The 11,382-nt window shown below is 28.7% G+C and overlaps 1 protein-coding gene across 8 annotated transcripts in view; it reads left to right on the forward strand.

Annotated features, from left to right (window-relative positions):
- Window positions 1–7,584, forward strand: part of LOC107448853 (transcriptional repressor p66 alpha) — a 49,042-nt gene extending 41,458 nt beyond the window's left edge. For all 8 annotated transcript variants that reach the window (XM_043046074.2, XM_043046080.2, XM_043046077.2 and 5 more), the window contains 2 exons: window positions 1,895–2,128; window positions 4,287–7,584. In XM_043046074.2, coding sequence (XP_042902008.1) covers window positions 1,895–2,128; window positions 4,287–5,267 — 1,215 coding nt within the window. In that variant the 3' untranslated portion in view covers window positions 5,268–7,584. The remainder of the gene's footprint in view (window positions 1–1,894; window positions 2,129–4,286) is intronic.
- The last annotated feature ends 3,798 nt before the right edge of the window (window positions 7,585–11,382 follow it).

The following is an 11,382-nucleotide window of genomic DNA, read 5'->3' on the forward strand; positions in this document are numbered from 1 at the left end:
TATCATTAATATCTTATGAAATGCAGCAGATTTCTGCTCAGAAATTATATAAATTACATCTTTAATTAAAAACTAACTTTTCTGTTTGAAAATATCACCTCACGTAATAAGCTGTATACTTTCTAACTGGAAGTACAGCTGGTCAAGAGCTCAAGATTGTTGTTGTTTACATTTATATTGAAAACACCATCCATTTAATCAAAACTGCAAATTACTACTAAGATTAAATTGTTCCAAGATCATTTAATTATTTTCAAATTCCATATTTTTTGATAAATCTATTATTGGCTTGATATATCAATATACTTGTTAAAAGTTTTAAAAACCGGCTGTTAATTATTATTATCATATATTCTGAAAAAGTATTTTTAAAATGTATTTTGAATTTATATTTATGTTTAAGCTCATTTCTAGATGACTTTCACTTTTCTTATTTTTTTTTTAAATCACATTTTGTTGCTTTTTTGAAATACAGTAATTAAGAAAAAATTGCTTTTATTTTGTTAAAGCTCCTGATTATTTTTTGGTGAGAGTTGTCTTGTGTAATTTAGTTGTTAATGCATTCCATTCGATTAAATATTATATGGAAATCTTTTCATTGTGTTGTACTTTTTCTTTGATACGACCTTATATTTTCTGCAATGCATAGTAAAAACCCCACAGCAGAATCTTAGCCACATGGCGACATTATTGCAAAATATTAGAGTTATTTCAAAAAGGTTTTTTTTATTTAGGACGCAAAAATGTTTAATTTTTCTTTACTGCAGAATTATTTTCAAAAGATTCCTTTTATTTTTATAGATTTTTTATTTTTCTTTGAGAATAAAAAAAATTTGCAATGAATATAACTTCAAAAAAATCATGAAAATTTAAAAGATAGTTCACATTAGAAATGTTTTTTTTTCTACCTTATTTTATATTTTAATAAAATATGACTGTGAGTGGAGTTTTTTTGACAACTTCAGATTTGTAGCAAATGAATTTGATAAATCATGGCAGTATGTCTCTCCTTCATATTTTTATTTGATTTAAATAAAATCTTTTCAATAATTTTAAAATGACATTACGCAGAAGGAAATTTTAAATCACACATTTCAGTCTTAACTTTAATGCTCATAACTTTCACCAATTTCATCATAAATTTATCTATTGTTTTGATCATTTTTTGGCAATTATCGCTACGAATTTTCAATTGGTTTTTAAAGGTCCTTATGTCTTTCATTCCACAGTTATTACTATTGATATTCTTAAATACACAAGTGGGCAACCTTTGTGCAAAAATACAAACTAAGGTAAACAACGTTAAAGAGCACAAGAATATATTCTTGTGCTCTTTAACGTTGTTTACCTTAGTTTGTATTGATATTCTTATTTTTTTTAAAATACCAATATTATTACAATATCTGAAGTTCGAATTGTGCATTTGATTAATTTACTTCAAATGTGGTGATGTTTTAGTTGTTTTTCAGCTTTTCTTCCACTGTATTTCAGCTTTTCGGCAGTTATTTTTACCGATTTCCACATAATTTTAATTCAAATATTTCTCATATGATATTTTGACATTCAAATTGCTCACTTAAATACCTAATCACTTTTCGACATGCTCATTGAATGCCTATACTATCGTAAGTCTATGTGGTGTTTCAATTGCTTTTTGTCAGTTATTATTCCTAATTTATGCATAAGGAGCAATGTGCTTGTGCATCTTACCAATATATTTTGAGTGATTTAATTTTTTTTCTTTCTTCATGTTTTAGCCACTGGGTGGTTTTTGGCTTTTGTGCTATAGGTTGTGCATCCTTCTTACTGTGTTGTTTCTTTTTTCAAGTATTTATATATAATCAGATGTCAATTTAATACAATCTAATAACATATAATATTTTATTATTTATAGATATGCAATCAAAATGCTCATGGAGCTCCACCTCCTCTGATTGGACAACGAGGTAATAATTCTACAAGTGGTTCTACAGTATCTTCTAACATCATGGGTAACATGATGAGAAACAGTCATAATTCTATTTCAAGAACACCAGTTACCACACCACCTAATATTGTGATGGGATATAATATGCATAATTTGTCTCAGTCAGCTCAAAGTAATCAGCACCAGCTACCTATTAATCAGGTTAGTCAAATTTTTTCACCTAGTTTTTTTTATTTTTTTATAGTGAAAATTCCTGTCCCCACTTTGATTCCGCAAAAAATCAGTCGCTAAGAGTAGTTGTTGTCCAAAAAGAGTTTGTATGTGGCTTATAAGTGCTAACAGTACTTAATTTTTCAGCATAAAAATTAAATATCATTATTTTAGGTTTAAGGTGCTTATGTTCATATTTTTTTTTCCAAAGAAAAAGTGTGAAAGAAATTTTACTTCGATATATTTTTTTAACTTTAAAAATAAAAATGCCGTTTTTTTAATTTTTCTAGTGCTTTGTTGTTAAAACGTGTGAATTTAAAATTTGAGTTTTAAAAAGTACTTCAAAATAATCTTTTTCTGTTTAAAAAGTCTTAGGGTTTTATTTTTTTGGTGAAAATTTTTGCTGTGAGCCCTCCTCTAACAAAGAGAANACTTTGCAATAAGGCCTTTGTAAATCCACAAAATTTTTCAGCAATTTTCACGCTTTTTTAAAAATTTCGTATTTGAGCCACCAGTTTTTCACATACTCTATTCACCATGATTCTATCAGAGTACCACATAGCTTTTTGATGATTTTCTGATAGTTTTTTATCATTTCCCAGCAATTTTTATGTGAAGTTTTGTTTAAATTCTGATATTTTAAATATGATATGTTATTGCTTGCAAAATTTGTATTTTACTATGTAATCACTTTTTGATGTAATTGCTTCACAATTATTTAATGGTTAAACCACTTTGTTGTCCTATTTTTTTTTTTTTTTTTGTAANTTGGCAGTACCTGATTTTTTTTTTTTTTTTTTTTGGTAATTATTTATCGTTTTTCGATTATTTCCTCATCCTTTTTAAAAAATCGATTAATATATTATTACGACGTGCAACATTTTCACAATTTGAAAATTACCCTTGTCTTAAAATAGAATAATAGCTTATGAGGACTTAGTTTTTTTAAATTTAAATTATTTCTCTTTGAAAATAAGATTTTTTGAATGAAAAATAGAAGAACTTTGATTATTATTGGAAAAAATGGTCATGCCACTTTTTGTGAAACATAACACCTTTTTTTGCTGATTTAGGTAGAGTGATTAAAATTGCTCAGTTTTTAAATCACAAAATGAGTACAAACATTGTCAAAGAATTGCCTCATTAAACAAATAATAAAATTTTTGGAAAAGAAAATATAGTTTTGTGTGACCACTCAGCAATGAAATCAGGGAGAACAAACTGTAAGCGAATTTTATCAATCTGGAAATATCAGATGTAATACCTAAAAAGGTGAGGAAAATAACTTAGTTTAAAAAATTTAAAAGTGATAAATTTTTCTAAAGAACTTGAAAAAAATTGCTTATTTTCAACTCTTATATAAGCAAAGTGTTTTGTAATATACAAATGAAATAGCTTGGCTTATAAATAGTGCGAAAGGACTGCAATATTTGCTGATTATATCAGAATGCTCGTAAAAAGTAGGGTCGTGAAGAAATCATAAAAATTCTTAGTAAATTATGTATCTATTTATTTCTTTTTGTACAGTACAAAAGAATTTAGTTAATTTAGTGTTATTTTTCTTTAACTAAGACTCGTGCCTAAAAAGACATAGCCATTTTCGCTGCCGCTTTTGAAAAAAATTCAAGTACTCACTGGATTTATGACTCATCACTGGATTTTAGTTGTCTTTTGAATGTTATACAAATTTATCCAAAAATTAGCTGAGCTAAAGAGGTGGCGTATGTAGAAATTTTATAAATCGCAAAAATATTGCTTGCTAAAACTGGGATTTGCTCTATAAAAGCGAGCTACGCTTTAAAATAATATTTGTCTCAACGAAAAAATATTTTATTTTTATAATACCTTTAAAATAGATGTAGGGAAGAAATTAATATTAAAGCAGCATAAAAAAATAAGCAATATTTAATTTCAATATTTATCTGATTTATCTTCAATATTTATCTTCTTCAGATTTCTATCCCTTGAATAGTTATTATTTTTTTAAAATTTTAACTCAAATAGTAAAAATTCTTGAAATGAACCATAATTGGAGTCATTAGTGAGATACTGTTGTACTATAATAGTATACAAATGCTGTATAATACCCTAATATACAATCAAATGTAATTCAGTATATTTAAGTGATAACGTTTTTCTCTTCAATTAGGCTTCTGCTCCTCAAGCTTGTCCTTCCCCCTCATCCTCTATTCAGTCATCCCAAATGGAAAGAATAGACAACCAAACACCGGCTCAAAGACAGGCAGCTGCAAAACTAGCATTGAGAAAGCAGTTAGAAAAGACACTCCTCCAAATTCCACCCCCAAAACCTCCACCTCCAGAGATGCACTTTGTACCGAATGCCAACAATCAAGAATTCATATGCTTATTAGGACTCGAAAAAGTTGTCGACCTAATCACCGAAGATCCGAACATAAACCGACCACCCCCTGAACCGTTTGAATGTGTTCAGTGTGGAACGGACTTTAGCCCCGTGTGGAAGTGGCAGGATGCGGGTCGCTCTCGCATGCTTAAACCTTCGGTTATCTGTGAGACTTGTGTCACATCCAACATAAAAAAAGCGCTCAAAGCAGAGCATACCAATCGGTTAAAGACAGCCTTTGTGAAAGCGCTTCAACAGGAGCAAGAAATCGAGCAGAGAATGTCACAGGCGATGTCGAGCCCTCCTCCTCCAATCGGCATATCCCCCACCCACACTCCTTGTTCTACTCCAACACCCGCTATCGTTACGTCGAGTGGCCCGTCTATACCGACTCCGCCTGCCCCTCATAGCCCTGTGCACGGACTAATGTCTAAGATGAGCAATAATGGAGGGGTTAGTGGCAGTAGTAGCTCCCAATCTTCGCTAGTGAACTCTGCCTCATTGTTACAGCACTTGCCAAAACTGAGTGCTGCTCATCAGTCATTGTTGCACGCTCAGGCGCAGCAGCTGCAACATTTTGCACAGACAATGCCTCAACCACAGCCAGCACATATGTATCCATTTGGACCTCTCTTAGCTGCTCAGGCATATTCATATCAATTGCTTGGGAAGAATCCCATGAGTTCTGCAGAATTGCAACGCCAATATTTACTGGACATGATCCCACCGAGGTCACTCCCTCAAGGGTCTATGAATTGGAAGACGTGATCTTATTGTAAATAGTGATTATTATTTTTTTTTGTGTTCATGTAGAGCAGTGAGTACATTGTTTTGCATGGCTTTTATATATTCACGTGAATGTCGTGAATATTTTGAAGAATCTCCGGTGACTTTCCTCTTGTCAGAAGTGAACACCCTTTGAAGGTCATTAATGTAAAAAAAAAAAAAAAGTTTCTCTTCAGTATTGTTTTCAGGATTTAAATTCTGGACTTTTTAAATAGCTAATCATGCAGCTTTTATTTGAAATCTTGTTTGTAATAAATAAACAGTATTTTTAGTTTAAATAAGTTTCTATTTAATTTATTCAAGCTGTTTTGTGACATTTCTTAATTTAGTTATCTTCAAGTAATATAAAAAATATGCTAAGGACATAATGTTGTATATCATTTTTACGTTATTTATTCTCTCTTTTTGTTACTTTACTATGGAAAAGCTCTCGCTTCTCCGACATCATGTAATTGTTTTGTTATCTATGCGGATTACAATTGTTAAAAAAATATTCTATTGTTCTATGTGTAATACTGCCATCTATGTACTTTAAGATTTGTGTTAATAATTATAGATTATATCCATTGACAGTCTTTTGTACATTTAGTTTACAAAAGAGATTTGATTCACAACTGTGATTGAGCCACTCGTATAATGGTGTTCTTTGAGCTTTTTAGATAAGAATTTGTTCCTTGTCTCATAAGGCGTGTTGGGACAACTATTGTTATTTGAACATACTTTGTTACCTATCAAGCTCAGGGTGTTAACTTACTACAGGATTTTACAACATCGAATGTTATAAGTAGTTCTAAAGGTTCTGAGCTTTTATGTATACTATTAAGGTATTTAAATTTGTTTTTTTTTCTTCAAAGTTCCACCTTGATAAGGATAATTTATTCTTGATATAAGTTTACTTTAGCCCATTAGCGTTCAGCATCCTAATTTATAAAACAGACTTTCATCATTATGACATGCTTGCCAAATTCCCGAAAAATCTCTTTAAAATTATATTTTTTATTCAGCTTAGTTTAAGAATTAATGCAACTAATACTACTAAATAATACTCTAATAAGAAGTAAATACAATAGAACTCGTTTATAGCGAGAGTGATGAAAAACAGAAAATCGTCATCGCCGGCACATAGCTGCCAACTCTACTGGATTTTGCCTGTTTCTACTGGTTTGATAAAAATTCTCCTGGTTTTTGTACATTTATGAAAATTCCCTAAAATTAAATAAGTTAAAAAAATGTTTTAACTATTGTTGATTAATTAAATGTTTAGTACTATTCAAAATTATGAGTAAACATAATACATAACATTTCGAGTATATTTTATGTCAATCGTAACTGGAAAATATTGCAGTTTCTCTATTTTGATGACTATAAAAATCCTGAAAACTCTCTTTGTGTAAAATATTTAGTGCATTTTGCAACAATTGTCATAAAATTCATATTTCAAGAATTTACAGGATTTTTCTCTATCCCTGTTGGCAGCTATGCTGGCATGACAGCTAGTACATTTCTCCATGAAAAACCCTTTGAGAAAAGCAAGGAAATGTTTATTAATTCTGGCTGCTCACTAAATCTGAATTCATGGTTAGTTTAGAAAAATAATAGTAAACAATCTATGACAATTGTTTCATTTTACATATTTTAATTATATATATTTCAAAATCCCTCTCCCCTTTTATCTGACATATTTTTATAATTTTATGGATAAAACTTTTCTTTTGGACATTTTAAATGACTGGGTTACAAGTAAGCTTTTCAGAGGACGTCATACTATGAGAGAAACTTTACGTTGCAAATTCTCTTTCACTTCCATTACTAATTTAAAAGAAAGAGAAAGTGAGTTCAGGCAATCTTAGAGCAAGCCATGAATTTTTGATTGCTGAAAAAATAATTTCAAAATGCAAGCAAGTTATTGGAAGAGAACTTTTCCTTTGCGTAGACCTAAGTTATCCTCTGATATTTTAGTTTTAAACCTATCTAGAACATATTACAACTATCTAAAATTTTCTATTCAAAATTACAAATTTTAAAATGTAATATTACTATAAAATATTGTGGCCTATTTATAGTTTTCCCTAAATTTATTTTAAAAATCGCCTCCTGTGGCAAATATTTCATGTATCTCTCTCTAGTTAACATGAAGTTTTTGTATTTAAAAATCTAGATTTTTTTTAAAAAAACTTTTTGTTGGCAGCTATGTTATAAACTATTTCAGTTATCCTCAGGTATGATTTCATGTTATGTTCAGGGCTCTTACAGTTCGGGGAAAACCTATTAAATTCCTACATCATACCTGAAAAAAAAACCAAGAAATAGAATTGTCAGTAATAGTCATAGGTTATTAATAAGTCAGTAATAGTCATAGGTTTTTAATATCTATTCTAATTATTTGTTGTAGAAATTCCACACTTCAGTAAAATATTTTAATGTATCCATCCTCATTCCACATTTTCTTTGCTTATGAAATCTAATACTTGACATAACAAATAAAAATTGATGAAAGTTTTCTGGGGAAAAATTGCTTGTTATAAATAAAATATGGATTAGATTTAAACATTTGAAATTTCATGAAATACCTGGAAAAGTCGGGGGAATTTTTTCTTCTCGAAATTTAGTGGGACCCCTGTTTTTGCTCTTTTTCCTGCAGTGTTATGAAAAGAATTTAAAATTAAAATAAATTTAATTATATATTTAAAGAAAAAAATTTAAGTGTTCATAACTGCAAAATGTCTTATTTTTGAAATAGTGTTAGTCTCTTTACTCCCCAATTTAAAGTATTAAAAATTAACAGTGAATTTTTTTTTTATTTCCTTCATAATTCTAATAGATTTTGGCAAAACTTAAAAAATTGTTGAACGTTATTGGGTTAACAAATATTTTTTAAATGCATAATTTCAGATCTATCTATGAATATGCACTTCGATTTCTTTGATGTGATTTAATTTTTTCCCTACACCATCGTGAAATTTTTTCTTCGGTAGAAATATTTTGGAGGATTTTATAGCAGAGGTCGGTAACTGTGGAGGTCCATGAAAAGACCTATACCTTTAAGTGTACTGACCACTGTTATGTTTAGTAATTAGAAGGAAAAAAAAAACTTTACCTCATTATTGGCCTTAAAGACGTTAGTGTTAAACAAATTATTAAATATCTTGCTTCCATTGTGGTTATAAACATTTTGTTAAAATTTTTATGAAAGGCTAGTCATCAGTTTATGTTGTGTGTGATTTTTCACAAGATTTAGTGGGAAATTTTGATTATTTCAACGCTGCATTATTTAATTGATACTAGCATTTTTGTAGCTCAAATTCTTCTAAGAATTTTTTTTTTCTTTAATTGCTATGAAACCTTTTCAATTTTTACGAAAAGTTGCTTATTCCGATGTTAACTATTCTTAAGATAAATAATGTTTACTGTAAAACACATATAATTCATAATATCAGTCTTCAAATTTAATTTTTTTCCATGTTCAATCAGTTTTTTAAAAAACAAAAACAACTTCATCTCTAGCTAATGGACTAGCTGCATAATAAGTATTTTCTGAAGATAGTTTAACCCTAAATTTAATAAAAATGAAATATTATTAATTTCAAATAATTAGTGGTAAGTTTTTTTTAAAAATGATTTTTATTAAATTGTCACTAAAGCGGAATACTAACCAGGGAATTTTCTTATTTATTAATCAGATCTCTTATTAGTTGTCTCTTAAAAAACAAGACATCATTTGTCACTAAAATATATTTTGTGAGCATCATCTATAACTGAATAACTCTGAAGCCTTTTTTAATATTTTGCCTTATTTTAAGAGTGTTGTCTAGCTCTAAACCCTACCACTAGGTTACACATATGGTTTAGCTTCTCAAAGCTATAACCTAATTATAAAAACTGTCTATAACTTTTAAAAAAAAAACATTGTTATTTAGTTGACAGGCACAATATAAATATACCAATGAAATTCATTTAATCAAACCTCATTAATTCCCTAGCAACAACTTTACCTTGGATTCAGTCGGGATTGATATAGGTCCTGTAAGAACATGCACCGAGAGACCAATATTGGGATGTCTAGATTTTTTAATAGTGGTCCTAGAATGGCCTACATTGGCCAATATAAAACCTACATTGGCTAAATAATTTATATAAAATATCGGGTGAATCGGAAAACTCTATATAGCGCCAATATCGGGAAAAAAAACAGCCCTTTGGACAATTATCGAGGAGGCAAAATTCATGAATATTGGCCCTATAAGGGCCCAAGGTATTTTGCTGCTAGGGTTGTTAAAAGGTATGCATCTTAAGGAAACTTATCTAATTGAATCAAATTTCTTTTTCTTGAACACTCAAAACAATCTCAAGGTAACATTTCTTATTCTTTGTCACTAAAAAGAAATACATCTCAAGGGAACTATTGATTGTAAAATATATATATATTATTTAAGTTTGAAATTGAATTTTTTTTAATTGAAAAATGTTTAACTATGCTCAAGCATTGTGAAATTGTTGTTAACTGAGATTCTCATAATGGATAAAAGCATTAAATTGTCATATATAGCTATTTAGTGGTACGCTGCACACTACTGATATATCTACCTCCACAATTTGTATTGTTACTCTTTAAAAAAAAAAACACACAGGCTTCTACGATTATAGAAATCAAATTAGTACATAGTTTATATTTTTAAATTGTTGTGAATATGCTCATTGTGTGTGTTTTCTAATATTTAAACTACAGTATGCGTTTTGCACATATTCTGGTTGTGAATAGGAAAGGAAATAAAGGATTAAGAAAGCATGGTATTTGCATCCTTCAATAGTTCTGAAATGTCTTGCACTTCATATGACAACCCCATTGAAACTGTTTATATTAGTTGATGTTTTCTATTATAAGTTGAGTATTTAATGGAAGTTATATAAAAAGTTTTATGCTTAATATTATTTCTCTTCCTCGGTTTTTTTTTTTTTTAAGTTGATGCTATCTTTTGTTATAAGTTGAATTAAGGTTTTCATTTTTATATTTGAGTTTTAAAAAAAAATAAAATTTTATTTCTAAAAAATGATTACTTATTAGATTTGAAATTTTTTTTTGAATACTTTAAACTATTTGGCATTCAGTACTTCAGTGCGGTTATATTATTATTGTTTAAAAAAAAAAATCTTGCAAATGCTTAGAATTTGAGAATTCTAACCATTTACTCTCAGCTTAATTTTATAAATCTAGTATCTAGAATTGGTTATACATATTTTTTAAAAACTTTTATAAGAAATTATCTACGCTAGTTGAAAATACTGTAGAATTCCAGTTATTCTAATTACTTCAGAAAGAAAAAAAAAAGTGAGTAGTAATTGTTATCTAAGACAAAAATTTTATTTTATTTTAGCAAAGTTATTACTAGTTGAAAATAGTGTTAAAAAGCAAACAAATTATTTTTGTAGTCATTAAATTAATATGTTGTATTTTAAAAATTATTTGTTTCATTTCTTTCATCATTTTTGTCAATTATCTGAACATTTGATTTAACTTGGATAAATGGAGTTCTACTGTAATAGGAATTTTTTTTCTTCTATTATTTGGAAATATATGTACTATTTAGAATCGAGTCAGCAATTGAAATTTTGATTGTGTGCAATATTTTTGTTTAAATTTTATTTAATAAAACAAGTATTTGAATTTTCATTCAGTAAGTTTACATCTGATAGCTTTGCATTGTATGTATGTACAGCTATCGTAGAACAAACTGCTAAATGATTAATGATCATTAAAAAGGAAACAGTGCTAAATGATTGATCATTTAGTGAAAGATTATTTAATGGTGTTGATGCACAAATGTGTCTGTATGTATGTGTGTGTGTGAAAGGTTGGAAAAACGTATCAAGTGCTCAGGTGAATGGCTTCCAATTCGGGTATTTAACACACTCTCATTCTGCACAGATCTTTCTCAGTGTGAGCTACAAGCATGTGTGTAGGTAAACACATTAAGCTGTGGATAATGTATATATCAATAATCTTTAAACATGAAAAAACAAACTGAGAAATAGATAAATTTGCATTTGTTTGGAGAATTTTGAAATTATATATAAACAAAAATACAATAAAAAAATTCTT

Source organism: Parasteatoda tepidariorum, chromosome 10, assembly GCF_043381705.1.
Source record: "Parasteatoda tepidariorum isolate YZ-2023 chromosome 10, CAS_Ptep_4.0, whole genome shotgun sequence".
In the NCBI taxonomy this organism is placed as follows: domain Eukaryota; kingdom Metazoa; phylum Arthropoda; class Arachnida; order Araneae; family Theridiidae; genus Parasteatoda; species Parasteatoda tepidariorum.